The 27,378-nt window shown below is 46.8% G+C and overlaps 11 protein-coding genes across 11 annotated transcripts; 5 read left to right on the top strand and 6 right to left on the bottom strand.

The window, feature by feature from the left end:
* Window positions 1–2,046: 2,046 nt before the first annotated feature.
* Window positions 2,047–2,868, bottom strand: EYB26_008430 (uncharacterized protein; the record flags this gene model as incomplete). The annotated part of the gene is made up of 1 exon (XM_054267683.1): window positions 2,047–2,868. One exon carries the CDS (start codon window positions 2,866–2,868, stop codon window positions 2,047–2,049), a length of 822 nt encoding a protein of 273 aa, XP_054123658.1.
* Window positions 2,869–6,031: 3,163 nt separating this feature from the next.
* Window positions 6,032–6,637, top strand: EYB26_008431 (uncharacterized protein; the record flags this gene model as incomplete). Its single annotated transcript, XM_054267684.1, has 1 exon — window positions 6,032–6,637. One exon carries the CDS (start codon window positions 6,032–6,034, stop codon window positions 6,635–6,637), a length of 606 nt encoding a protein of 201 aa, XP_054123659.1.
* A 454-nt stretch (window positions 6,638–7,091) lies between these two features.
* On the bottom strand, window positions 7,092–9,307 carry EYB26_008432 (uncharacterized protein; the record flags this gene model as incomplete). The annotated part of the gene is made up of 2 exons (XM_054267685.1): window positions 7,092–9,075; window positions 9,135–9,307. The coding sequence occupies 2 exons, from the start codon at window positions 9,305–9,307 to the stop codon at window positions 7,092–7,094; spliced, it is 2,157 nt and encodes a 718-aa protein (XP_054123660.1).
* Window positions 9,308–9,681: 374 nt separating this feature from the next.
* EYB26_008433 (uncharacterized protein) lies at window positions 9,682–11,428 on the bottom strand (the record flags this gene model as incomplete). The annotated part of the gene is made up of 5 exons (XM_054267686.1): window positions 9,682–9,799; window positions 9,867–10,128; window positions 10,192–10,826; window positions 10,887–11,256; window positions 11,323–11,428. The coding sequence occupies 5 exons, from the start codon at window positions 11,426–11,428 to the stop codon at window positions 9,682–9,684; spliced, it is 1,491 nt and encodes a 496-aa protein (XP_054123661.1).
* A 369-nt stretch (window positions 11,429–11,797) lies between these two features.
* Window positions 11,798–13,690, top strand: EYB26_008434 (uncharacterized protein; the record flags this gene model as incomplete). Its single annotated transcript, XM_054267687.1, has 2 exons — window positions 11,798–12,556; window positions 12,614–13,690. The coding sequence occupies 2 exons, from the start codon at window positions 11,798–11,800 to the stop codon at window positions 13,688–13,690; spliced, it is 1,836 nt and encodes a 611-aa protein (XP_054123662.1).
* Window positions 13,691–13,926: 236 nt separating this feature from the next.
* On the bottom strand, window positions 13,927–14,742 carry EYB26_008435 (uncharacterized protein; the record flags this gene model as incomplete). Its single annotated transcript, XM_054267688.1, has 2 exons — window positions 13,927–14,560; window positions 14,615–14,742. 2 exons carry the CDS (start codon window positions 14,740–14,742, stop codon window positions 13,927–13,929), a joined length of 762 nt encoding a protein of 253 aa, XP_054123663.1.
* Window positions 14,743–15,254: 512 nt separating this feature from the next.
* On the top strand, window positions 15,255–17,374 carry EYB26_008436 (uncharacterized protein; the record flags this gene model as incomplete). The annotated part of the gene is made up of 2 exons (XM_054267689.1): window positions 15,255–15,857; window positions 15,911–17,374. 2 exons carry the CDS (start codon window positions 15,255–15,257, stop codon window positions 17,372–17,374), a joined length of 2,067 nt encoding a protein of 688 aa, XP_054123664.1.
* A 602-nt stretch (window positions 17,375–17,976) lies between these two features.
* On the top strand, window positions 17,977–21,864 carry EYB26_008437 (uncharacterized protein; the record flags this gene model as incomplete). Its single annotated transcript, XM_054267690.1, has 4 exons — window positions 17,977–18,047; window positions 18,105–18,224; window positions 18,274–21,575; window positions 21,626–21,864. The coding sequence occupies 4 exons, from the start codon at window positions 17,977–17,979 to the stop codon at window positions 21,862–21,864; spliced, it is 3,732 nt and encodes a 1,243-aa protein (XP_054123665.1).
* A 440-nt stretch (window positions 21,865–22,304) lies between these two features.
* EYB26_008438 (uncharacterized protein) lies at window positions 22,305–23,736 on the top strand (the record flags this gene model as incomplete). The annotated part of the gene is made up of 3 exons (XM_054267691.1): window positions 22,305–23,296; window positions 23,365–23,470; window positions 23,545–23,736. 3 exons carry the CDS (start codon window positions 22,305–22,307, stop codon window positions 23,734–23,736), a joined length of 1,290 nt encoding a protein of 429 aa, XP_054123666.1.
* Window positions 23,737–23,884: 148 nt separating this feature from the next.
* EYB26_008439 (uncharacterized protein) lies at window positions 23,885–24,399 on the bottom strand (the record flags this gene model as incomplete). The annotated part of the gene is made up of 3 exons (XM_054267692.1): window positions 23,885–23,906; window positions 23,979–24,082; window positions 24,220–24,399. The coding sequence occupies 3 exons, from the start codon at window positions 24,397–24,399 to the stop codon at window positions 23,885–23,887; spliced, it is 306 nt and encodes a 101-aa protein (XP_054123667.1).
* Window positions 24,400–25,769: 1,370 nt separating this feature from the next.
* On the bottom strand, window positions 25,770–26,867 carry EYB26_008440 (uncharacterized protein; the record flags this gene model as incomplete). The annotated part of the gene is made up of 2 exons (XM_054267693.1): window positions 25,770–25,888; window positions 25,946–26,867. The coding sequence occupies 2 exons, from the start codon at window positions 26,865–26,867 to the stop codon at window positions 25,770–25,772; spliced, it is 1,041 nt and encodes a 346-aa protein (XP_054123668.1).
* Between the last annotated feature and the right edge of the window lie 511 nt (window positions 26,868–27,378).

A 27,378-nucleotide genomic window follows, 5' to 3' on the forward strand; every position in this document is an offset into this window, starting at 1 on the left:
CGGTTAAAAAGCACGAGTGTGTTTTCTCACAGGCTGCAGGCCAGAATGGAAGTTATTGACAGTGCTCGTTGGTTGGATTAGTTTGTCCGTAGAGAGTAGTCGAACAACTAGGCCCCACTCGTCTCGAGACTAAGCATCTAAAGTGTCCTGTTGGAGGGATGTAGGAAACGGGACAGAGAGTGGAATCAGACTTAGCGGGCCGTCGAGAAAATCTGCGAAGGAAAATCAAATTTTCTAGGTGGGATCTGGGATGTGATAGGAGAGCAATAAGTGGCGTTTTGAAGTGGCGTTGAAGGCCAGGTTCTGTGCACGGCGCGGGTGGAGAAGGATTCAGCAGATCAAATGTCGAGTGAGAAGTCAAGTTGGAGATTTAGTGCGATGTATAGAGTTGCACCTGGAATGGAGCAGCAGTTAGTTGCATATGGCACTGCTAAGAATAGTCCCAACAAGATGTTACTGGTGATCAATGACCGGAGGAAAATTATCGCATACAGGAAGAAGTCGTGGTGTTTGGTTGTTGCTTACGAGGAAGGCAGGTCAGGTGATGGTTTTGATCGCTCCTTCCCTTTCAGCACGGCGTCCTCCGAAGAAAGAAGTACATGAATGTAGATCATGTGCCATCACGAGACTCCGAGATTTGCATCCAGACTGGATGTTCTCTCTCGCCAGTGGAAACTACGAATGATTCATGCAACGAAGACAATTTCATGCAACGAGTGTCGGCGAGTCAGAGACGTGGTCTAGACATCGGTCCCGCTTTCGACTGCACAGTCAATGCTATCAGTGCTGCGATTACTGAGTCCTGACAGTCTGGCCATCAGTCTGACCAGTCAGTTTGATAACTAGTTAGTTAACTAACTAGTTAATTATAGTTAACTATGGCTCGTTACATAATCCTCTAGGATTTCGTGGATCCGGACGTCAAAACGTTGATATCGCGAGCATTATCTTGAATCCATGGATAGATCCCATTCGTCCATCATTCTCTGGTTCTGGTTGTCACCAACTTCGAGCCGAACCTTTTCCCGCGACCCGTTCTTTTATTCCCGCTGCTTCTGGCATGTGCTGATCACGAATAAGGACGCGATAGCTGCTTTCACTTTTCAGTCTTCTTTTCCGGATATCCCCGTCGAAAAAGACCCAAAATTCCACCACGCGTCACTAGGCTTCGATTGGCTGACTTTAGGCCAGTCAGATCACCAAATCGGCATATGCAAATCTGATTCGATCCTTAACATGCATTAGCGTGGGCAGAGCCGGGCTGAGCCTCGCGTAGCCTGATATCGACTCTTAGTTCTAGATCCACCTGCAAATGATTCGAGGGTTTGTGTCATGACTGACAAACTTACCTAATTACAGAGAGTAACTACGACATTCGGACATGCACTACTACAGAGAAGGTAAAGGGGACAGGCCTGGAAAAAGGAAAGCAAAAGCACGAATGGGTAAAATCTGCGATGCTTGATTTAAATCATCGAGGCTTGGATAGGCTCCCTGGTCTACTACGTAGTATACGCACTCAGAGGAAATATACTACGTATGCGGTGCCATATCGCCACCAGATTAACAAATACGTCAAGAGAGGTTGCACGAGGTGGACATAATGATTTGATTCAAATATGCCAAAGCGCCACGTTTATTGATTGATGTATATTCTCCGGAAAGCTATTAGTGTCAAAACATAGGCTACATTCAAGAGCATAGAGGGTGTGACTGTGGACAGTCCACCGCATGCGATGAAAGTCACCTGATCTGCTATCATCCAATGGAGGGTCAGAAGACAGGAATTTGATATCACAATAGAGATGATATTGCATAAACTAATACACAGAGGGGGTTAAGAGATCGTCCCTCTCTGTTGTTTAACATGTGTACCACACTCCAAACCTCAACTCATATCACATACATATCTTGCCTCCGTGAACGCCCAGTACTATCTCAAGAAAACACTAAAATACAAGTAAAGAAGAATAACAACGGTTCTTGTCCGAAGCTTTGAAGATCAATCTGAATTTGCGTGAATAGATAATGTATTAGCGACTGCCATTACGCAGCCGTAGCAAACCGGTTCTTTCTAGCCTCCGCCGCAGCTCTATCCTTGTCGCTAAACACGGGCTTAGGAGCGTTGCTTCGACCAGTTGGGTTGGTGCCTTTGCGATTGTTATTCTGGGGACGGTTACGTCCACCATTGCGCATGCCATGGCTGTGTCGCTTGCCTCCCTGTCCACCTCGATCGTTTGTTCGAATCCGCTTCCGTTCTCGCTCATTAGGAAGAGCCTGATCCAAACGGCTGATACCCACGCCTAGATCATTCGATGCCCCCGTTCCGAATCGCTTTGCTCGGTCAAGAATCTTCTCTGCCTCTGTCTCCTCCGAGCCGGTTTCGGCAACGATGCCAAACTTCTCCGCGCGGGCTTTACGTTTCCTCAATTCTTCCTCCATCTCTGTCGGCTGAAGTCCAATACTGTAGTCGACTGCGGGCTTCTCTTCCGCCGCAGGCTGTTCCTCAGGTACACCTTCAACGTGGAGATCAGTTGCAGTTGCGGGATCTTCTCCGAGTGTCTGGTTGGGGACTGCCACGGGGTTGGGCACTTGTCCCTGGCCACCGGCAGCAATAGTAGCAGCACCAGCTTCTGTCGAGGCTTGTGTACTCTCTTTCAAGGGTGCTTCGGTGGCAGGCGCTTCATCGTCCCAGTCGATAATATCTTCGGCGGCAGCATCGGGTTTGGCATTGGTCGGTTTTGCTGCTTTATCGGCTTCTTGGAGACGAGCGATGAGCTCAGCCTTCTTGCCGGTGGTTGTCAGGCCGCGGCCTTTGAGTATTTCTTGGAGCTGAGCTACGGTTTTCTTTTCGTATTCTGATGCCATTGTGGGTGTTTGAGGATTATTTTTATTGGGCGAAGGAAACGGTAAGTTGAGGTGACGTCGTTTTGCGCGCAAGGGGCGTTTGGCTGCGACCGAGAGGCGCGAGTAGAGAGAGGACTTTAACGTGAGGTGTTAAGCATAAAAGTCACAAGTAATCGAAAGAAAGTAGTAAGCGATAGTGACCCAAATAAACCAGAAGTATATTTGGACTAATGAAAGCAGTCTTGAGACAAGGGGCTGTTGTTTTGAGACCGACAAAGCTTCCTTGCGGCTAGTTACTAGCTGAGCTTTCTGATGATGTCACGTGCAACACACCAATTAAAAGTCTTGTATGGAATCTATGGATGATACATTTCCGCTAAACCCATTTAGGTAATATCAGAATAGCCCTAACTCACCTCAACTTGCCATAAGACTTCCATGAATGATGCTTTTTTTTCATATAGTTGTAAGGCTTTCTAGAACGACCAGGCTTTATCAATTTTTGCCTATGTTTTATCATATCCACTAGCTCCAAACTATTCATCTTCAGCTTTGATTTACGGTATATATACTGCTCATTCTTGGATTGACAACTTTGCCGAGGACAGCATGATGTACCAAAGTTGAACCCCTTAGATAAATATATTAATTAGACTCAATAAGGTAGCTACTAAAGCATTCTGAGAATATGAAGAAAATAAATAACTTTTCACTGCTGGTACAAAAAGGTTGCATGCCGTTGAAGGCCCGCGGAAGCCGAATTTGGAACAGTCTGCATTTCCAAGAATGTGGATAGAGCTGAGTAGACCTTTTAAAGTGGCCAGGTCAACTTGGTTCATAATCTACCAAACCAGGCTCAGTAACTTCTTGTCTTAATTCGAACATTGAGCCCCTGGTATCCCTTCGACGTTGTCCAATACACACCAGCAGCACTGCCATTTGCGCTATAAAGTCAATGTTACTGAACCGTATGTCCTGAAAAGGTGCAGCAGTAGATCAGTTCAAAGAAACACAATAAACAGGGCGAACAGTGTCAGTGAAGTTCGAGAAGGATAAGTCCTCAAACTCGAAAGCAGATGTATTACAGTAGTTGGCCTGATCGGCTACTTTGCAGTAACATTTGTTGATTATAGTTTCATATCTTTTGCAAGGTAAATTTTTGATTATCGTCTGATGGAAACTCTGAATTCTGGGTTGTACAACCTGATGCCTGTACAACCTCAACCGTCTGTGTTATAGCCTTCAAGCACCCCGAGCTTTATAAAGAGTGATCTCACTATAAAAGATCTTGCTACTTTGGTTCCCACCCTATAATCACATACGAAAGCAGTCAGAATGGCGCATTTGTTTCTTCTTTCTAACCATATGATCACTCAATGACTTCAATCCACACTCCGTATAAAGCAGCGACTAGATGAACCCGCAGATTAGACGGTCAAGCCAGATCTGAGTCAAGCAAGTATCTCTGAATCACAAAATAAATCTCTTTGTCATATTCTCAAGCAGTATAGCTATGAATATCACAGCAAATGATTCCTATATGACTGTTTTATGGATATTTAAGCTGCCAAACTCTTCTGAGCTTGTATTCACGCTCTTTCTATTGCTACAATTTTCCGATGCATGAAACAGACGTATTTCTTTGATTGTGTACTTTCAGATTGACATATTCTCAAACCTTACTTTATTTACTATGCCCGACGACAGAGGATTTATTTACTGTACTAGGGGGGTAACTCCTGAACTATGGAAGACACTTGACGAACTCTGGGGCTCCGACCTAGCTGGTCCCTTGCGCAAACTTCGCCTCGTACGAAACCACAAGGGACCATACAAAGTGTGTACCAACCCTCCGGAAAGTATCGATCTTAAAAACACAAGACACAACGACCATATACATCTTTTCGAGATTCGTTACGGCATCATAAATTCAATGTACGATGGACAACCTTGTCTCTGGTTCGTGTTAAAACATGCAAAGGATGACCACAATCAAATCAGTGGTTGGTCACATTTGAAACTTCGAGTTCAATTTTGGAAGAAAAAGGATGGGAAAGAGGATCGTCATAAACTCATAGATGATAATATCCCTGTTCAAATTTCGAGAGCTACTCACCAGGGGGACGACCTTTATGCTCTACTTGCAATGATTGTCAATGATCCAAATGAATGGAATAACGAAGTCCTACCGCGTCTTTCGAGCTACAGGATTGGAGATGGAGAAAGGGTAGTTGTTCAGTTGACTGACAGCCAACCAGCTTCTGGTCGTTTTCGAGAAGCAATCTGGCAGGGAGACATTAATTGGACTTGACCAGAACCACCAATTCCCTGGGTCGTATCACATTTTTGGTACCCTATTTTATCTCTGGGTATCGTGACACACGAGGGTGCCACCTATCTCGGTGTTACATCCCCCAACTTGCTAGGTAAATCTTTCCCATCTTCATGACAATGTAGTATCGTTAACTTTACTATCTTTAACTAATGAACGATACTTAACCAATTATTTGTGATACTCCGGTTTGTTTTGTATTAGGAGAACCCCGAACAGGTGCTTAAACGTTCATTTATAGTAAATTTTAGTACCAGTATGCCATTTGGCAGGCAGCTGTCTTTTGTTAATTGACCAGAACCCTACACAGAGTGAGACAAACCTAATACAGATCTCTTGGTACATGCTTATTGTATTATAGGAGTGTTAGAAACTTGATTTGTACTACCCGATTATAGAAAGTAATGACGTTTCAAGTTCTCTGAGCTGTATCAGGGGTAATGGCATGGTTAAACCCTTCTTTGCTCTATTCACTTCCCGGTCAATATTAAAATTGCCTTTTATATCTGGTAAGGATTACTAAGGTATGCACTTATTCTCGTAAAAGTAAGTCCAGTATTGTAATGACTGCAATTCACATCCTGCATACGGAGAGCAGTCAGGCGAATCCATACTGAATTAGATGACCAAGCAATGCCTGAGTCAAGTATCTCTACATCTAAGGCCATTATTTGTGTCATACTTGACTCAAATACTTATGGTTCTAACAGTCAATGACTCGAGCATGACTTTTCCATAAGCATTTAAACCGTTGAAATCTGACCCATGTCCAGACTGTGAACCCAACTACACTCCCATATGTGTGCCACAGACATCTCAATTGACATATAACTACCTGATAGCTTATTTACCATGGAATGTTCAGATATAATCGCTGAAAATGGCTTGTCTAACGACCAATGGCAAATGCTTGACAAAAATTGGGGATCCGTAGCCCAGAGCTTGCGCAAGCTTAACCTCTTACAAGGCTACCATGGGCCATACGAACATTGTCATAACCCTCCAAGTCATATCCAAAGCCACGGACGACGGTTTTTTTTCGACAACGACAATATCAATCTTCTTGAAATCAGATACGGCTCAATTCCAGATCAGTATTCAGGAAAGCCTTGTATTTGGTTTATACTGAGACATGAACAGGATCTTGACGGTCAAATCAGTACAAGGGCTCAGTTACAAATCTGGCTTGATATATTGGAAAATATAGATGACAAACCAACCTGGGTGCCCATCGGAAGAAACTCTCCAGATGATATCGTTAACAATGCTACTCGCCATGGACCGAATACATATGTGCTAGCCGCCAAGATTTTTGATCCCAATGAGTGGCCATACATTGAAGCAAAAATTCGAGGGTCCGCGAGAGGTGAACCATTTTCAGTTCATATCTATAACAGCCAAATGCATATCAAGTACACACCTGGTGGCATCTGGGTGGTGGAAGGTATCCTAGTCTGACCTAAGCCCTAAATGATATCAACCCAATACCGAATCCTTGGTGTATTTCAAATTGTGGTAGCCTAAGCTGTTTCGGGGTACATGACGCATTGGGGCTGCTTCTCATTCACGTCCAAAATCTTGCTAGGAATAATGGCCTCTGCCTTTATTAAGATTTCTTCCATCTTCCTGATAGTATACTAACTTTAAATTTACTATTTTTAACCAATACTTCTATCATTACGCACAGCCTTATATGTTTCTTTTTATTCTATAGTAGTATCCTGACTAGGTTATGTTTAAGTTGGACCCGTGAAAATCGTAACCCTAAGTCAACTTGCATGTTTCGGAAAATAATTTCAAGTATGGGTATCTCAGCTGATCAGAGCTACTTCAATAGGCAAAATACATGGTCATAAAATGTTATATTTGAGTGAGTTAATATATGATAAATCTTGACTTAACTACAGTGTCATTATAATGGGTACGACTCATTGGCAATATTCATCCAATCCGGTGGAACATAATTCGGCTGTACTGGTTGTGTCCCAGCCAACAAGCGATACCAGTCTGGCTGGTTCTCAGAGACCATTACCGGCTCACCGTGTAGACCCTTGGTTATATATGTCTTGTATTCGTGATATATCTCCTGAAACAAGCTGTGCACAGCTTCCGCGTTGGGCCAGTACCTAGCTAACAACATAGCAGATCGGAGTAGTCTGTTCAAATTTTCAAGACCATTGAGAGCCACCAGAAACGATCCTACAGTGATTGCTAGGCGAACCTCATTAGCGAGCTGAATTCCAGCCGCTGTGATAGCGCTGACGGCAGTAAAGTGACACTGGCAAAGACAGTCTAGGGCTACAAGTCTTTCGAGGGCCCTGATAATGGCATTAGCAGCTACGGAGCATACATCCTGGCTTTTCAGTCCCGTAGGAAAGTTCCGGTGAAGATGTAACAGCATGAGGTTATAGTGCATTTGCAGTTGACAGTCCCATGAACTTTCCTCTTCGGGCGAGGAGGGTATACCGGATGTAAGAGACCACTGGCACAGCCGAGCGTTGATGCCATGCACGTCGATCACGTGCTGCTGAACGGGCTCGCTTAGGGCTAATATATCAAGACCGATATGGGCAAGGTCGACCATTTGAATGAGAAAATTTGGATACGGGCCTGAATCACTACTTGGCGACGCCGTGTCTGTCATGTCTTTGGCAGATAAAGGCAGTTGATCCATGTCCCCGGCGCGAACGGCGCATGGTCGTCCTGTTTCCAGAGACGAGAATACCTCACAGATGAATGCTGACCACCAGCAACGTCGATATTGTGAAGTCTCTATTGGAGGTAAGATGGGGCTATGTCGGTGCATTCCTAGTCCGCATCCGATGCGAATCGCAACTCCACTCCAGTACCAGGGCCCAGTGGTGACGGTATCGCCGTCTCCTATATGGCGAGTAAACAGCATCGCGGCCTGCATCAAGTAAACACGGTCCGTTTCGTGACGCATGTGAAAGAGCATGCTTGCTCGGCGATAGAGAGTGGTTTTCACCGCATGTCGCGCGCTAGCAACTAGAGGATGTGAGCAAGCGTGAGCCCCGGCCGTTAGCACTGCCTGAAAGAGTAATAATGGTGGCGGATTATCTTTCGACTTATACGCTACCATAAACTCCGGCATGGAGATAACAGGATGGAATGGATGAATGTGCTTAAAATATGCATCCACCAAAGCATCGCGTATCTCCACGGCCGGGAAAGACGAGACTTCCGTTGCAAGGTCGTGTGCTAACATACCATTCCATGCCTCTGGTCCGGGCTTCCATCCATTTTTCGGGCGAATTGGAGGATATGGGTAGTGAACAACACTATTTCTCCAATCTAGATCATTACGCGTGTTGGAATCATCCAGTACAATGCCGTCCAAATTGGTGGGTGAGGTGGAGAAGGGGAGTGATTGTTCCGGGCTGATTTGACTAGTAGGTCTAGAGCCAGGTGCATGTGCAGATGCGCGATGAAGCCGGACTAGATGAACCAGATTGGAAACAGCTGTGCCAACATAAGCAATACGAAAACTGTTCAACGATTCGAATACACCCCATGCACCTGCGTTAATTCCATGCTTGAAAAACCGAGCCAGTCCACTTCGGGCAAAATTCTCTCTTTCGTCTGCCGACGTGTATATGGGTGCGCGATTGAGGGGAGGCGATCGACGAGACGAAGATGCTGCCGTTGATGCACCCAATGTTAACGCAACCCTGTCATTTCTTTGAAGGCCCTCAGTGCTATCATAATCTGCATTATCCTGGTCAGGGATAGCATCCCCAGAGTTCCACTCGAGCTGAGCACAACTTGACAATTCTATACTCTCAGTAGAAGCAGATGGCCGACCTCCTATGGACTGAAAGCGAGCACGGCGGGTATTCGGTGGCTGACGATTTGGCCTAGCCCATTGAGTGGTAGATCTTGCAGAGTCAGTACTAATGAAGCTCCAATGCCAGATTTTCAAGTCGAATATTCATACCGGCATTCTATCTCGGACCTTTCACAAACAGAGCATGGTCCACCAGGTCTGTCAACAATATCACATCGTACTTTCCGCCGGCGGCAGAGATCACATGCCTTCCGCTGTTGTCTATTCGGACACCTACGCGAAGGTGGATACGACTCAGACGGCCGATCTGCAGGTGATTCCATGACTGTCGACGAGCACAATGTTCAAATGGACGTCGTCGAGAGCGTTTAGGAGGAGTACAGGGTTGTTGGGTGTTGCGTTGGCCAAGCTGATAACAATACCTAACAGCCGGCTCCGACAGCCGTTTCTCCTCATCTTATCAAGACCTTACTCGTAGTAGATCGTTCTCGGAGCCGGCGCCGAGATCAGATAGGGGCGAGAGATAAGATAGGCGGATAGGATGTATCGCTTACCCTAAGTTGTCATACCAAGCCCATCTAGATTATGGGCATTGTAAGGACAAGTCTATTCGTCCTCTTTTCTCCACACTTTGATCATGATAAGGAAATAGGATACATAACACTATTTTTTGTTCTTTATCTTCAATTGATATATTTCACAAGTGAGATTGATAGGACATGTTGCCGGTGATTACTGTTTTGAGCTGTAGGTAGTCATCCAAACCATATTTGCTCCCTTCTCGGCCAAGCCCCGACTGTTTAATGCCTCCAAAGCTGAGTAGCGTTAATTGTCAGTGTCTTAAGTTATAATTGGAAGAGTTGAAATCTCATTTTAACTTACGGCACTGGTGCGTCGGAAACAGATCCACAATTTATGGCAACCATACCACTTTGAATCTGTTCAGAGAGACGAGTCGCTCGGTTGAGATCCTGAGTAAACAAATACGCGGCAAGTCCAACATCACAATCATTCGCGGCAGTGAGAACTTGCTTCTCCGAGTCAAACCGATGGACAACTGCCACGGGGCCAAATATCTCCTCCCGGCTGATACTCAAGCCAGGGTCAACATCCGTTAAGATAGTCGGCTCATAGAAGCAGGGACCTGCATTTGATTACGATAGAATCAGCACTGGCGGTGAAACCAGGGTTTGAGAATTTGGGTTACCTATATCTGGACGCCGTTTCCCTCCAGCAATCACTTTAGCGCCACGGCTTACAGCATCATCGACAAGCCGTGCCACCTTTTCTACTGCTGCGGTGCTAATGAGCGGGCCATGTGTGGTGCTTGGCTCATGTCCAGATCCTACTCGAAAGTTGCTGGTGGCTTCCTTCAAATGCTGCACAAATTCGTCAAAGACTCGATCGTGTACAAAAATACGATTAGCGCAAACACAAGTTTGTCCACTGCCCTTGAATTTGGCTGTGACTACCTCTCGAATAGCAAGATCCAGATCAGCGTCATCAAAGACTATAAACGGAGCGTTGCCGCCCAGTTCCAGGCTGAGCTTCTTGATTGTGCTGCTGGATTGTGCCATGAGCAAGCGTCCTATTCTTGTCGAGCCGGTGAAGGAGACTTTTCGGATAATGCTGGATGTGCACAGTAGCTGACCAATTTGTGGTGTATTGGCCAGACATGTGATAATGTTGATAACTCCAGGTGGTACACCAGCCTGCTGTGCCAGGACCGCGAGAGCGTTGGCTGAAAATGGAGTTTCACCGGGTGATTTCAATACCACCGTACATCCAGCAGCTAGAGCAGGTCCAATCTTGCGAGTCACCATGCCGGCGGGGAAGTTCCAACTTGAATATTCCCGATATATCAGAAAGATATTCAACTCAAAAAACGTAAACGAGACTCACGGAGTTATCAGGCCACAGACACCAATCGGCTCTTTGACGACAGAAACACGATATGCAGTTGACGAATGAGGAATCAAGTCTCCATAAATACGAGCCGCCTCCTCTGCGAACCATTCCAAGAAGCTAGCAGCAAACAAGACCTCACCGGAAGCGTCACCCTTCGCTTTGCCATTCTCGAATGTAATAAGAGTTGCTAAATCATCTTTGTTCTCCATCACTAATTCGTACCAGCGGCGAAGTATGCGAGATCTTTCCCGGCCAGACCTCGAACGCCATTCCGGAAATGCTGTGGCCGCAGCATCAATGGCAAGTTGTGCATCGGCAGGTGTTGATTCAGGGCATGATCCAATTTTGAGGCCAGTCGCTGGGTCTATAGAGTACTTCAGTATTAGATCTTTCCACAACTCCTTAGCTCTCTAAGATGGATAAAACGGACCGAATACGTCAAATGTCTCTTTTGATATAGCGGAGACCCATTGGCCGTTAATAAAGTTCTTGCCAACAAGCAAAGAGGGGTCTTTAAGCAATATTTGGCCTGTCATGTTTCGTTTGTCTTTTGATTGTGCTGAAGATGAGATTTCTCCTTACTCGTGAAGCAAGACAGTCTAATTTTGTAGAAATTGACATGTAATCAAATTCATGATGGTTAAATGGGCCCTCTTTGTCTTCGGTGGCGCGTCGGCGTTGTCAATTATCTTCTCGGAGCCGACGAGATGACTAGTGTAGTGGTATTACGATGCACAATTAACATGCGGTGTGACTGAGGAGCATTTAGGGAGTTAATTGCCATACATGATAAACTGTATTTATTTCGAACGGTAAACTTTGATGTTTTCCTTCATCGCCTGCTTTTACCTTCCTTCTTGCAAGTCAGCAACCTTGACGCTCCTAGTTCTATTACTACCAACACAATGACCGGAGTCAAAATCGTGGACTTTGCCAAATGTTCTGGCGGCTACTATGCGCCGGCGACACTTTCACCCACGAATAGTGAAGTTCTGTATGTTTCAGGACAACCAGGTAGCACACGCGGAGGCATTGTGCCCACAGACTATGAGTCTCAGATTCATCTAGCCCTTCTGAACCTCCGCAAAATCATGATTATTGGTGGAGTTACGGTGAAGGATATTCTTAAGCTCACATTGCTTATTGTGAACTATGATCCGAAACAGCGCAAGCATGCTCGACCACTAGAGAAGTTTTTGACTGGACATCGACCTGCGATTACACTGGTACCTGTCGCACAGTTGGCCGTGCCTGGTTGGTTGTTCGAAATCGATGCAGTCATTGCTCGCCCCTCATCATCGGTTTCGATTCCTCGCCAACTGTCACTCGAACCAGTAGAGAAAATCGTGGATGTGGTCATCGTCGGTGCCGGACTTGCGGGTTTGGCAGCGGCAACTGAGTTGCAGCGAGCTGGCCACTCATTCATGATTCTGGAAGCAAGAGATCGTGTAGGGGGCAAAACGTGGTCGCAAGCATTACTTGATGGAGAACAAGGAGTAGTTGACCTTGGAGCAGCTTGGATAAACAGCACAAACCAGAGCAAAATGTATGCCCTGGCAAAGAAGTATGGTGCAGAGATTTTGGAGCAAAACACGACTGGGAAGTGTGTGCTACAAGATGCTGATGGAAACTGCTCTACATTTGAATATGGAGACCTTCCTAAAGTGAGTCACGCTCCTGGTAGACTTATGAATACAATTGCTGACTTGTTTGGTTCATAGTTTAATACCGCAATTGCCAAAGACGTTGCCCGAATTCGTGATATGGTTGAAGCTGATTGTCAGACTCTTAACCCGGCCCGACCACAGAACGCTGAGTGGGACTCGGTGACTTTTGAAGCTTACTTGAGATCTAGCGGCGCCAGTGCTGAGGCTCTCGCCACTGCTACAGTATGGACTCGTGCCATGCTTGGTCAAGATCCCAAAGATATATCCGCCCTATATTTCCTCACTTACTGCAGATCTGGCGGTGGTCTACTTCAGATGAGATCGGATCGTCTAGGAGGTGGACAACATCTCCGTATCCGTCAGGGTACACAGTTATTTTCCATTGGACTTGCGAAAGATCTTCCGGAGGGAACTGTTTGCCTGTCTACCCCTGTCAGTTCCATCACACAGGGTAATATTTCTTCCGACATCGAGGTAACAACAGTGAACCAAAAGAAATTCCGTGCACGAAAAGTAATTACTACTGTTCCTAGCCCCGTGCTGAAAACAATCTCCTTCACGCCCGACTTGCCATCTTCGAAGAAATTATGGTCAGAATCCTCAGTGTACGGCTATTATACGAAAGCTATGATGATCTTCCGGACGCCCTTTTGGGTTGAGAAAGGATACTGTGGGCTCTCCCAATCCTTTACTGGACCTGCTGCAGTGATTCGTGATACCAGCAGCCTGCCAGACCAGAAACACATTTTGACTTGTTTCGTGGCTGGCGATCCAGGGCGCGTCTGGGCAGCATTGGCAACAGAAGAGCGCGAAATGGCCCTCGTTAAACAGATTGGCCAGTTATTCAATTCCAAAGTCGAGGCATCTCGTGACTTCGTCAATATGGTGACATACGAGTGGATATCAGACCCATATTCGGGATGGGGTTGCCCATGTGCATCGCTCACGCCAGGAGTCATGGACACTCTTGGTGGAAGTGGACTGCGGGAGCCGTTTGGAGACCTACATTTTGCTGGAACTGAAACAGCTGTTAATTGGCGAGGCTATATGGAAGGCGCTGTAGAAAGTGGAGAGCGCGCTGCTGCTGAAGTCATCCAGGGGTTGAAAGCTGGAGCTCTTGCACGATTGTAGTTAGAAAATCTCTTGCCTATATAGAGTTAACTTCTAAAGATTATAGAGTATTGACATTTGCTTTGAAGAATTACAAGCTTCTACATATACCTCGATCAATTCAGTGTACCTACCAGTACGAAAATCTTATGACTCTATAATCTGCACACAGTGCTGCGCTTTATGGTAGCATGGATTCAGATATGTAGACAGTAGTACATTTGTTTCGATACCTATAAGCTCAATCATTCTATATATTATACGCCTCTTTCTTTGTTAAACGCATCCACTACCTCTCTCGTAGCAGTAACAATCTCAACGCAACCAGGCGAGTCCGAATGACAGCAAATAGTAATGGGATAATCCGCAACAGGAAGATCAACTTCTTCACCCGTTATAGCAACAACTTTACTTTCCTGCAACTGCTTTGCGACATGCTTCTTGACATCTTCAATTTTCCAAGGCTTCTTTTTACGATCCACAATCAACGTGCCATCCGCTCGGTAATTGACATCGCCAAAGTATTCAGCCCAGAATTCAAGCCCTGCCTCATTGGCTGCAGTCTCCATGTGTGTACCAGCCAATCCAAACACGCGCATTCCTTTGGGTACTGCTGCCCATACAGCCCTCGCCACTTCAATGTCTCTGACCATCATTCCGTATAGAATACCATGTGGTTTGACGTGGTGCATTTCAACACCGTGACGGTCCAGAAAGGCCTTGAGGGCGCCGATCTGATATACAACATTGGCAGTGTGTTCTTCTGGAGACAACTTCATCTCCCTTCTACCGAATCCTTGTATGTCAGGTAAACCTGGATGAGCACCAATTTTGACTCGGTGGGCTTTGCAGAGAGCGACCGTTTCGTCCATAATTAGAGGGTCGCCGGCACTGTGCTAAATTAGCTTTTTGCAAACTCTAGTACCATGTAGGTCCCTCGCTCACTGAAAACCGCATGCGACGTTAGCATGGTCAATCATAGGCAATAATTCTTTATCCGGACCGCAAACATAGTTGCCATAGGCCTCTCCCATGTCTACGTTGATGAGGGCTTTCTTTATAGTTGGAGCCATCTTCGCTGCGTATCCTCGTAATTGTGTGTAGTCTCAAAAGCAGAGTATAACAATAGCCAAAGAAGACAATTGGAAAGTAAAAGTTGTTAAAGGAGGCCACAGCACATAATCCTGACTTTGTGAGGGGTATTTACTATTTACTTACTCCGTGTCAGATCGGCGGATAGGATAGGTAACCAACAACCCACTCCCTCGGAGCCGACAAACTGCCCTAATATGGAACAAGAAGGCATTCATCAAGACTTGGTGGGTTATCATATGGGCCTCTTCTCCAACAAAGTTTCAGTATATGGATCCAACGTCTTGTTTCTTATCATCTATTGCTGGGTCTTATCATAGTACCCCTCCGATGCCCAGCAGAGAGATATGGGTTGATACGCCAATCCTCCAGCTAGACGTGACACCGAAAATGCGGAGAGGCCGAAGACCTGCAACTAGTATATGATTCCACAGCTAGCTGCTCTATCCCAGCTCCATCATTCCGTGATGTTCGTTATTACCAACTGAACGACATGTCGACAAGTGCAGATGTTTTCCAAATCGCCGCCCCCCTCTCTGCAGGGGTGGGCTATGGCATCGTTGTGGGCGTCGGTGCCCTCTTTGCCATTGGCATGTCCTTGACCTCCTGGTTGCTAAGTACCTACATGAATGAGATCCAAGATTCCGAAATGTTCATGACGGCTAAACACTCGGTGAAGGCAGGTCTAACTGCCTCCGCTGTTGTTTCATCTTGGACTATCGCCACTACACTACTCACTAGCACTACCTATGGCTATAGCTATGGCGTCTCTGGTCCTTTCTGGTATGCAGCCGGAGCCTGTGTTCAAATTCTTCTTTTCTCCGTCGCAGCTGTAGAGCTGAAGCGAAAGGCTCCGAATGCACAGACGTTCTTGCAGGTCATCAAAGTGCGGTATGGAAGTGCTGTCCATATCCTTTTTACGTTGTATTCTGGCGTGTATCAAATCATCACGACTGTGAACCTCCTGGTCGGTGGTTCTGCAATTTTCGCCGCCGTCACCGGCACCAACCGAGATGCCATCTGCTACCTTTTCCCTATTGGAGTGGTTATCTATACCTTGATGGGCGGTATCAAGGCCACCTTCATCACCGATTGGGTATGCTTATACTTTTATTCCCTGACAGAACGGTGCTAATTGATATATCCCAGGTTCACACAGTTCTCATCTACATCATCATGCTTGTGTCGCTATTCGTGTTTTACACTACCTCTGATATTGCAGGATCTCCAACTCGAGTTTGGGAGCTTCTTCAAGAGGCCGCCACTCTTCACCCCGTAGCTGGAAATGCGAACGGTCAATATCTCACCATGCGATCCGAAGAAGGAGGCTATGTTGGCCTGGTGTTCATCGGAGCAGGATTCGCAGCATGCGTCGACAGTCAACTTTTCCAGAAAGCGATCGCATCCGATCCGCGCACAACGTCGTTGGGCTATATTATTGGCGGTCTTTCCTGGTTCACCATACCATTCGTTTTAGCAAGCACATATGGACTTGCTGCTGCAGCTTTAGAGCATCTACCTAGCTGGCCAACATACCCAAACAGGATGAATGCATATGAAACCGCATCGGGTCTCGCAATGCCCTACGCAGCCATAGCACTCATGGGCAACGGCGGTGCAGTAGCAGTTTTACTTATGATATTCATGGCAGTTACGAGCGCAATGTCATCCGAAACTGTTGCGACAACTGCACTCGTGACTTACAATATCTACCAAGCCTACATCAAGCCTGACGCAACCGGTCGACAGCTTCTTTACTTTTCGCACTTTATTACAGTCGGGTTTGCCATTTTTTGCTCGTCTATTGCCGTTGCGTTCAATCATGGAGGTTTTAGCGTTGGATTTCTTATCACTGCCATTGGTATCTTCGTTGACAGTGCCATCGTCCCCATGGCTTGTACCATTATGTGGAGAAAGCAGTCTCGTATCGCAGCCTTTGTGGTGCCTGTGATAGGTTCTATAGCTGGAATCATCGCATGGTTTACCCTTACGTATACTACCTATGGAGTCATTACTATCGATACACTGAGTGGAAACCTCCCTCTGGTGGCTGGAAATATCGTCGCCTTGGGATCGCCCCTGATCTTGACCCCTCTCGTCACATATATCAGCCCAGAGAACTTTGACTGGAATATCCTTAAGGAGGAGCTCAAACGCGGTACAGACGAGAACATAACCGTTAGTGCCACAAGCCCGGAACACGCTGCAGCACTAATTCAAGAGGAGAGACGCGAGGAAGAGGAGAACGAAAAGTCTCTGATAAAGGCCCGAAATCGCTCCCTGTTCCTTGGATGGTTCCTCACTATCTCGTTAGTTATTCTCTGGCCTATTCCTATGTATGCATCAAGCTATATCTTTAGCCCGAAATTCTTCACTGGCTGGGTTGCTTTCCTGTTTATCTGGGCTTTCCTTGCTACGGGTGTTATTGTCTTCCTACCGATTTGGGAGGGCTATGACGCCATGATGCTGGTTTTCAAACACATGATGGGCAAGGGACAGAAAGCTCAGGGTCGGAGCGTAGTGACTATTACTCGTGAAGGTCTTGAGGAAGCATCTGACGCTTCAACTGAGAGAACCAAGCCCTATTCGGAGAAAGAGAAGGATTATCCTTGAGAAGTTATAGAAGGAGTTAACAATATTTTTATGCGACGATATAGTTAGTTATGTATTGAAATATTTACCATTGGCAATTATCAGCAGAGCCAACCAATATAGCTCATCAAAATTTGTTCCAGTTTCTCGCATCAAAACGGAATCACCAAGTATGGTAATAGTATCGTTGTAACCCTAACTGCTAGCCATCACGAGACAAATGTTCAGCTTGTTATCTCTTGCATTTAATTGCAAATTATCAAATAAGAAACTTGTAAATCAACCGACAGACTGAGAAGCAAATCATATTCTGTCTCCAAGGCTATCCATAGTTGGTTGCTGGGCGTCTTTTCGCTCGGAGCTGATAAGAACTACAAACTCCATGGCCGGAGCCGACGACCGATCATAGCTTCACCTATCTTGGGTGAATACAATCGGCCGTCTTGTCACACCCCACAGGCCTCCCTGATGAGCAAATTATCGTTGGAACAAGAACTACCCCGCTTCCTTCGAACGAATGCAAGATATATGGAAGAATCTTCCTTCGTCATGCAGCTTGCACTAGGACATATAGTGCTAGATCGCGCGTCGCGTATGGGACGTTCATCACTACTATCAGCGTCATGGAATACCTAAAGACGATCCTAGTAGCCAACAGAGGCGAGATTGCCTGTCGATTGATCAAAGCTGCACAGTAAGCTGCAAGTTTTTCCTTTTCTTGCCGGGATATATGCGTTAACGAAGAGAGTAGAAAATTGGGAATCAGAACGATTGCCATCTATACACAACCAGACTGTGAATCGGAGCATGTTCGTCTTGCAGACACAGCCGTTCTATTACAAGGCGAAGCAAGAGCGGCATACATAGATGGGTATGTGCATTCTTGCCGTCTCAACGAGTACTTCTGCTGACCTCTCCAGAGATCAGATCATTCAAGTAGCTAAGGACAATGGCGCCCAAGCCATTATTCCTGGATACGGTTTTCTTTCCGAGAACACGAATTTCGCCAGGTCTGCATCGGCAGCCGGACTCGTCTTCGTTGGTCCATCACCAGAAGCGATTGAATCCTTTGGACTGAAGCACACAGCCCGTGAGTTGGCTGTGGCTGCGGGAGTCCCTGTTGTCCCCGGTACTCAGGGTCTACTCGAAGATGAGGAAGCTGCCGCGGCGGCTGCCACTCGCTTAGGCTACCCTGTGATGTTGAAGGCGACTGCCGGAGGAGGAGGCATGGGTTTATTGGCTTGTGCGAATGAAGCCGAAGTACGAGAGAACTTCAATACGGTTATATCACGAGCATCATCCCTTTTCAAAAATGCCGGTGTCTTTTTAGAACGGTATTACCCGGATAGCCATCACATCGAGGTACAAGTTTTTGGCAATGGACAGGGTAAAGCCATCAGCGTCGGAGAACGAGAATGCTCAATCCAGAGACGTCACCAGAAAGTTATCGAGGAGTGTCCCAGCCCATTTGTCTCACAACGATACCCAGATCTTCGTCAGAAACTGACGCAGTGCGCTGTTCGCTTGGCAGAAGATATAAAATACGGTTCCGCAGGAACAGTAGAGTATCTTGTTGACGATCATACCGGGGATTTCTTCTTTCTTGAAATGAATACTCGTCTCCAGGTCGAGCATGGCATTACTGAGATGTGCTACAACGTCGATCTGGTTGAACTGATGCTGAGACAAGCAGACTGTGAGCTCGGTGGGAAAGGGGGTCTAACAATCGAGGAGATGGAAACTCTACAAGCGCGATGCCTTGAGCCCCAGGGTCATGCCATTGAAGCGAGAGTATATGCTGAGAATCCAGCAAGGTACTATGCTCCCAGTCCCGGTTTGCTTCAGCAAGTGTCATTGTACACGCCTGAAGGAGCACGTGTCGATACATGGGTTCGTGGAGGGATCGTTGTCAGCGCCGAATATGATCCTCTACTTGCCAAAGTAATGTATCATGGCTCCACGCGCGAGGCCGCCGTTGCAACCATAGAGGAGATCCTCAGCAAAAGCTCTATTTGCGGGCCACCCATCAACCTCGGATTCCTACTGGCTATTATTCAAAGCGGCGATTTTAAAAGGGGGAACACCATAACCAAGTTCTTGGACACTTTTAGATATACTCCTGCCGCCATCGATATCATTTCTGGCGGCTCGTACACATTAGTACAAGACTTCCCTGGTCGACCAACGGTCGGTCATGGATTTGGTCATGCAGGCCCAATGGATCCTATCGCTTTCCAGGCGGCCAATCTCCTAGTTGGCAATGAAGTTGGGATCGAAGCCCTTGAAATCACTCTTACCGGACCTGAACTCTTATTCCTCGGCGACGCTGTCATTTCCCTTTGTGGACCTCCCATTCCAGCCGAACTGGATGGCAAGGAAATGCCACAGTGGACTCGGGTCCGCATCCGTGCCGGTCAGCGTCTCAAGATCGGAAAGATGGCTGCCAATTGTAGGGTCTACCTCGCCATTTACGGGGGTTTACTTAACGTATCAAAGTGGTTTGGAAGCAAGTCTACAAATCCTATGGTCAACGTTGGTGGATATCAAGGTCGACCACTGCGAGCAGGAGATTTTCTCAGTATTGTGGAGTCGTCTCATCTTCCTGAAGACGTCTCAGTTTCGATCCCTCAGACCTTACGTCCTCAATACACGAGCGATTGGACAATTCAGATTATGCCTGGGCCTTATGAGACAGGCTACCTGTCCACAAGAGATATAGAAATGTTCTTTGCAGAGACCTGGACGATCAGCCACAATGCAGCCCGCGGTGGGATCCGTCTCATCGGTCCTCGTCCCGAGTTCGGTCGTTCGGATGGAGGAGAAGGTGGTGCTCATCCCAGTAATGTGATTGAGTATGGCTATCCTCTTGGTGGACTTAACTGGACAGGCGACGAGCCTGTTATTTTCCCGGTTGACTGTCCTGATTTCGGAGGGTTTATCTGCAGTCTGACGGTTATTAAGGGCGATATATGGAAACTTGGCCAACTTCGTGCTGGAGATAAGGTCAAATTCCATCGGGTATCACTTGAAAATGCTTTGCAATGTCGTCGTAAGAATTCAAATTTTCTGGAAGATGTTGCTACTTCTATAAAGACAGGCTCTTGGGAGACGATTGAGGGGTTTGACAGTATCAGTGTAGGACCAGAGGTCACCGAGCCTAGTCAGGATGTGTTGAAAGTCCTAGAGGAGACGGACAAGAGACCAATGGTGTCGTACCGCGCCGGAGCCGATGACTATCTTCTAGTCGACTATGGAAATGGATGTTCAGACCTAAACTACAAATGCCGAGCGACAGCTTTATCGCGTCAACTTCAGAATCGGTCGGGTTTAGTTTCAGCCAACATAAAAAATGGCGGTGCAATTTTCAACATGGTGGGCTGCGGTAACTCTCTTGCTATTTGTTACGACGGTCTTGCTCTTTCACAAGCAGACTTGCTGAATGAACTCATCGCGATCGAGGACACGCTTGGCGACATGCGAAGCGCCAAATTTCCTAACCGTCATTTCAAGCTCCCCCTCACCTTCCGACACAAGAAACTTGAAGATGCCATGGAACGATATATGGCTAATCAACGTCCTCTGGCCAGTTATCTACCCGACCCACTGGCGTTCTTAGCAGAGAACAATGGCATGACTATCGAAGAACTAAGAACTATGTTCTTGACACTACAATCCGTCATCATCGGAGTTGGTTTCTTCATGGCTCTTCCACAAAGTATGCCCACAGATCCACGTTATCGGATCCGTAGTCCAAAGATGAACCCGAGTCGCACGTATACGCCCGAAGGAACAGTCTCCTGGGGAGGATCAGCAATCGCGATTTATCCTGTTGACTGTCCCGGTGGCTACATGCCAACGGGTATGACTATTCCAGGCCTCGACATCTACGGATCAAAGCCGGGTTTTAGCGAGGAACGACCGTGGCTGTTCCAGGATATGGATACAATTAGTTTCTATGAGGTTGATGAGAAAGAATATGATCTCAAAGTTGCCGAGTTCAAGGCTGGCAAATATGAGTTTGAGATGGAGCCGGGACTGTTTGATATGGCCGAACATAATGAGTTGCTCCAAAATACGATGGGTGAAGCTCGTGCAATCCAAGAAAAGAGGGCGGTCTCTCAGAGGAAGATGGCTGAGAAAGAGAAGATGCTGCTTGAACAGTGGCTTGCTGAGAAGCAAGCAGATGGAAGCAACGCGGATGAGGTCCGGACCATGCTTGAAGGTTAGTTCATCCTCTAGGGTATAAAATACAGACTACTAACATGTCACCAGACCCGGCATACCAGGTCATCGAGGCTCCCGTCAACGCAAATGTCTGGAAGGTCCTGGTGCAAGAGGGAGATGAATTGCAGGCTGGCAAGATTGTCAGTATTCTAGAGGCCATGAAAATGGAGATCAATGTTCTGGCAGACTCTCATCTAGCTGGCGCCACTGTGGCTAAAGTCCTAGTCAAACCAGGCGATTCTATTGAAAGTGGTAGGCCAGTTATACTTGTGAAGGTGCCAGCTTGAATGATTGCTTGAAGATGCAGCCTATATTAGTGGGCGTTATTTATAGATGCTGTACCAGACCGCACAACGTGATATGATAACATAATGCAAGAACTACGCCTTTAATGTAGTATTATCTACCCTACTCTCATGGGATAATATAGCCAGGAGCAGTCCAAGCCTTAACCCTAGGGGGCCACGGAACTAGCACCAACTCGGCAAGAGGCATGAATTCCCAATTCGTACTAGCGTGTATGATCTCCAATAAGGCAATTCATTATTCTTGTGATTCCACCAATGAGAGTTGAATGGCCCAACTCGACGACTGAGTCTCCACTTGTTCTTTTTTATTGTTGGCCCGACTGATGATATCATCCATCCAATTCCATCTCCGCATTTTTCAATCTCTACTATTATGTTGAGCAACGCTGTGAACGTCACATAATTCAGATCGCCACAAGATGTTATCCAAATCATCATCTATCCCCAATACACATTTTCTCAGCCATCAAATAGACTCTTCCCTCAAGACAATGCATGTCTCGGGGCCCGTTGGATTCTTGAATCCGACGCGCATGCATTTCAAGCCCACGCTTAAAGGGAGAAAGGAAGACAAACCGGCGCAATCGATCAGTCCAAAAGAGCAGCCAGAGGAAGTAAAAACTCGCAGACAGCCCAAAATCGAGTTTCTCTGGCGGTCTCGCGACAATCGCAAGGGTCGTCATGCAGTTCGCATTCGATACTCTCTCAAGCATCATGGGCTGGGACACAAGCTTCCACCAAGCACTAATACTGTCAAAGAGGTAGTCCGCGGTCTTATTCGTATGGCAACATATTTCCCATATTGGGACGTATCCTGGCTCGTCGGGACAATCTTCACGCTTGGATCTGCGGTGTGGGTTATCAATGCATTCTTCGTCTGGCTACCGCTCCAAAAACCCTCGACCGAGTTTCCAGGCGAAGTCGATGTCGCTGGTGGAATCTCAGCATTCATCGGCGCCACCATTTTCGAAATCGGCAGTGTTTTGTTGATGCTCGAAGCAGTCAACGAAAAACACTCTTCTTGTTTCGGCTGGGCCGTCGAAACGGTCGTCAAAAGACTTGGGCCGCACGAAGACCTAACCAACGCGACAGAAGTCACACCCATCGCGTACCAAGACTGCAAGCATCATCACTCCAAGAGACGATCCTTACTACATGACGGGCTCAAGGTGGTTTCTCCCGATGAGCAGAGAATGTTCGAGTGGTTGCCTTCGATCGCAGAATTGCAGACTCACTACTTTCATGAACTCGGGTTTCTGGCTTCATTTGTGCAGCTGATTGGTGCTACGATTTTCTGGATTGCTGGGTTCACCGGCCTGCCGGGGATTGCTAATCATATGAGTCAGGGTTTGACGGATGGTGTGTATTGGGTTCCGCAGATGGTGGGTGGGTTTTGTTTCGTTCTCAGTGGGTGAGTACCTGCAGACAACCAACCACAAGTGGTCTCACATATATGTCTATGATTGCTGACTCTGATAGTTTCCTGTTCACCGTCGAAACACAACCGAAATGGTACATCCCAGCTCCAGGCATTCTAGGCTGGCACGTAGGAGCCTGGAACTTCATTGGAGGAATAGGCTTTACAGTAGGTCATCTCAAACCACCTCAAGTTTCCTTGACAGCAACAACAAAAACAACCGCTAATAAAAGTATGATTAGCTCTGCGGCGCCCTCGGCCCAGGATCCGCATCCTCTGGAGTGGAATACCAGGCTTGCCTAGCTACGTTCTGGGGGTCATGGGCTTTCTTGGTTGGTTCTGGGATACAATGGTACGAGAGTTTGGACAAGTTTCCAGTCGAGACGGATGCACCGAGCTCGGATGAAGGCGAAAGTGATGAGGCGAAAGTATAAGCATGCGACTGGAAATGTTTATTTTATTGTACCGATAACGGAGATAATATGTAGTACTTTCTTCTTCGACAGACAATTTTATGCTATCCTTCGAAGAAACCAGCAGAAATGCAATGACTTTACCACCCACCCTAGTTACGCAGAGAATCTATCTTCCCTGGCCATGTGCCCTGTGCAGAGTCAGTATTCGTCCAAAAATATGTAGCAGACTCAGAAAAGAAGAAAAGAAAAGAAAAACTCACGTATTGACAAAATCCGTGACCTTCCCCGTGATCCCCTGCTGACAACCAGGTTTATGCTCCGCAAACGAGTGATTCATGTCACCAGAGGCACTGGAACTTCCATCCTACCAAGGCCCCTCAACAATCAGTCCCATGGATAACCCAGGTACATGGACTATCTCTTCCAATCCTCCCTTTGAAAACAAATGAAAGGGTCATCATCATCATCATCATCATCATCATCATCATCATCAAAACTCACCGATTCCTTTCGGGTTTCCCCTCCACCACCTTTTATAAAACCAGCATCGCCCCAACCGCCTCCTCCGCCTGTATTGTTTGCCGCCGTTGGGGTTCCGCTGGCGCCGCCCTGGGTTGATATGGGGTAGTGGTTGGGCCTGGTCTCGCCGGTTCGGGCTGAGGATGAGGATGGCGTTGCCATTCTGTCTGGTTGGTAGAGAACGGTGTGGTGTGGTGTAGTCAACTGATAGGAGTGTAGGATGTTCAGGATGGTTCGACTGTGTCAACTGTGCAGTTCAAAATTGACTGAATAGATAGATATCTGGTTTGGTTAGTTAGTTGGTCGGGATGGAAGAGACTTGAAGTAAAACGAATAAAATATCGTAGAGAAGGGTGCCATACCTTTTCAGATCGCTGTGACTAGACTCTTCAACCTTGGATAGCTACCTAGGTGACAGTCCTGAATCAATGATTGAATGAAAGCGATCTTTCTGAACTCACGTAGGCCTATATGAAGATGCAACATATATATATACCACTCCAAAGCCAGATCTTGTGACTCTGAATCAGAGAGAATAACTTGAGAATAAGATCCAATCTGATCCGCCCGACATTGAGGTTCTGTTAGGGTTACGAACGGCAAAGGCTGTGATGTTGCCGGCCGTCATGGTTACGTTGATTACCCGATTAGGAAAGATCCATTTGGGTTTGCGATGGAGATCGCAGGTTTAGATCTAACGGCATTTGTAGGTTGTCGGAAAAGAATTGCATATATGAAAACGACATTCACAACATGTCAAGCTAAGGTCCACAGGCTTGCTCTGTTTTAACTACAGGGGGGATTAGAGACACGAGATATAAAGGCAACCAGTCAATTCAGACGTATATGTACAATCTTGGAAGCCACTCAATTCCATGACAAAAAAAATTCGAATTCCACCGTCAAAACACCCAGATTAGAATAGAATTAGTTAGTAGTAAGGAGTAAGACGTTATGTAATGAGCAATAGGCCCAAATCCGTCACAACAAATACCCCAGATAACAATGACCAGACAAAACAAACATCTGCAGATGGTATCAGAACGAGAACGTAATTGCAAGTCCATGCCTGCGAAAAAAAACAAGTCCCCTGTCTCGAGAGGCTCATAAATGTATAATCGTCAATGAAGGCCACCCATCCCAGGCGACCAATAGTAAAGTAACCTCTATAGTCATCAAGAAGCGAAAAATAATCAATGCAAATCCCCGTTTTGATTGGCCCCCTTGGACCATATGCCTGCCCATTCATTATCAAACAATTTAGGTTGGGGTATCAAAAATTCTGCGACCGAACACAGTCTGAGCCAGCAGAATAAGGTAAAAGAATGGAAAATCCTGTTGTACAAGAGATGAAAAAAAACAAAAAGCCATCTTCAAAAGGATATCATGATGCACACGACGGAAACCAGGAAAGACGCCGGGAAAGAACCGAACCAGAAATCCAAGTCGCCCATGAAAGCACGCCATTTTCGTATGTGCACAAAAATATTGTACCGGAAGAACGAAGCTATTGTGTCTGAACAATCTTCGATCTAGTCTTCGTCCTCGCCGGAACCGGTCTCTTTCTCCCCTTTGTGGACTTTTTTGTGTCGTCGCAAGTTGGACACGACGGAGAAATGACGACCGCAGCCTTCAACATCACATGCATATGCTAGAATATGTTAGTCTCAAATCTTAGTAACTTTCAGAAATGGAAAAGGTAACTCACGCTTCTCGCCAGTATGACTGTACATGTGCGTTTGAAGAGAAGACGGACGCGTAAAGCGCTTATCACAGACCTTGCATTTGTGCTTCTTTTGCGCGTTGGAAGGCATCTTGGAACTGAACTGACCCATCATCGACTGAGGACCGGCAGGAGTAGCCGCTCCCAAAAGACTGCTTGGTCGAGGAAGTGTTCGCGAAGGCAAGCCATCGTATTGCTCCGAGGTCGAACTGTAATCCGTTACGGATGAATCCACCGACGCGACTGAGGCACTGTAGTATGGGTAGTTGCTGGCAGATGACATTGAAGAGACCGATGAGTGCGTAGAGGGGAAGCCATAAGAATCCGCCGATCCTCGAGAGCTGCGAGGCGCGTAGATCCCTCTGGGAGTCAGATCCTGGCTAAGAGCAACCATTCCACGGCTGGCATCGATTGCATCACTGTATGAAGCAGGTTGAGACATTCTAGCCTCAGACATGCGGCGAGCATCCTGCGGAGTAGGTAATCCGTTTGCGTAACCCATGGAAGTAAAATTGGCCGGGGTGAAGCTGTTAATGGGCGCGGCCGCCGTGTAGGAAGGGGCAGCATCAAAAGTCGAGCGAGGAATATCATGGTGCATGTTCAACATCTCCGAAGCTCCGTAGCCAGCGGACGGGTAGCTGCTGCCAGCCACCAGTGACGGAGCAGAAACGGGAATACTAGAATAGGGCATGGAAATTGCCGTCGGTCTGGTCACGTCCTCGTGTTTGACGGGGCCCATACCCATGGAAGAGGTAGAATAAATAGGTGGAGTTGAATGGGAGGAAGTGTGTCCAGCCCAGGGATCCGTGAATTGAGGGGTCTGGGTGTGGTGGTGCATGTTGTTCTGGTAAACATGGTCGAAGCCTCCCATGCCGCCGTACTGGCGGTTCTGGTTCTCAATGACCATCGTCATGGAGGATGATTTATCTGGCACTAGATGTAATTGGGATAGACGGATCTTCGCTGACTGCAGAGAGTGAGGAGAGGCGGTTGTTGTTGTTGTAGGAAGAATTGCTGTCAAGACAGGAAAAGCAAATGACGTCGTCCGGCGTTGACTATTATAAGACACGCAAGGCAGGTGCGCCGCGAGTGCCGAGCAGGGAGCAGGGGGGGAGGGAACTTTCAAAGCTGAGTCCAAGAGAGCTTAGCAGGCACTCAGTCAAAGGGTATTCGATAGCCTTCGGTCTTGTGTATATAGATGTGATGTGTATTTCGCATGCGATGAGACTGGGTCGAAGTTCTCATAGAATTGGCTGTCCCCGACAATCAAGTGCAAATGTAGATGTGAATGGTTCCAGTATGCGGTATTGTGTTGTGTTGTGTTGTGTTGTGTTTGTGTTGAATGTTATTATCATTCGATGTATGTGTTGATCCTTGGTATGGTACAAAGTATACAAGAGGAGATGGAAAGAAAGGGA

This window comes from Talaromyces marneffei, chromosome 6 (assembly GCF_009556855.1).
Source record: "Talaromyces marneffei chromosome 6, complete sequence".
NCBI lineage: Eukaryota > Fungi > Ascomycota > Eurotiomycetes > Eurotiales > Trichocomaceae > Talaromyces > Talaromyces marneffei.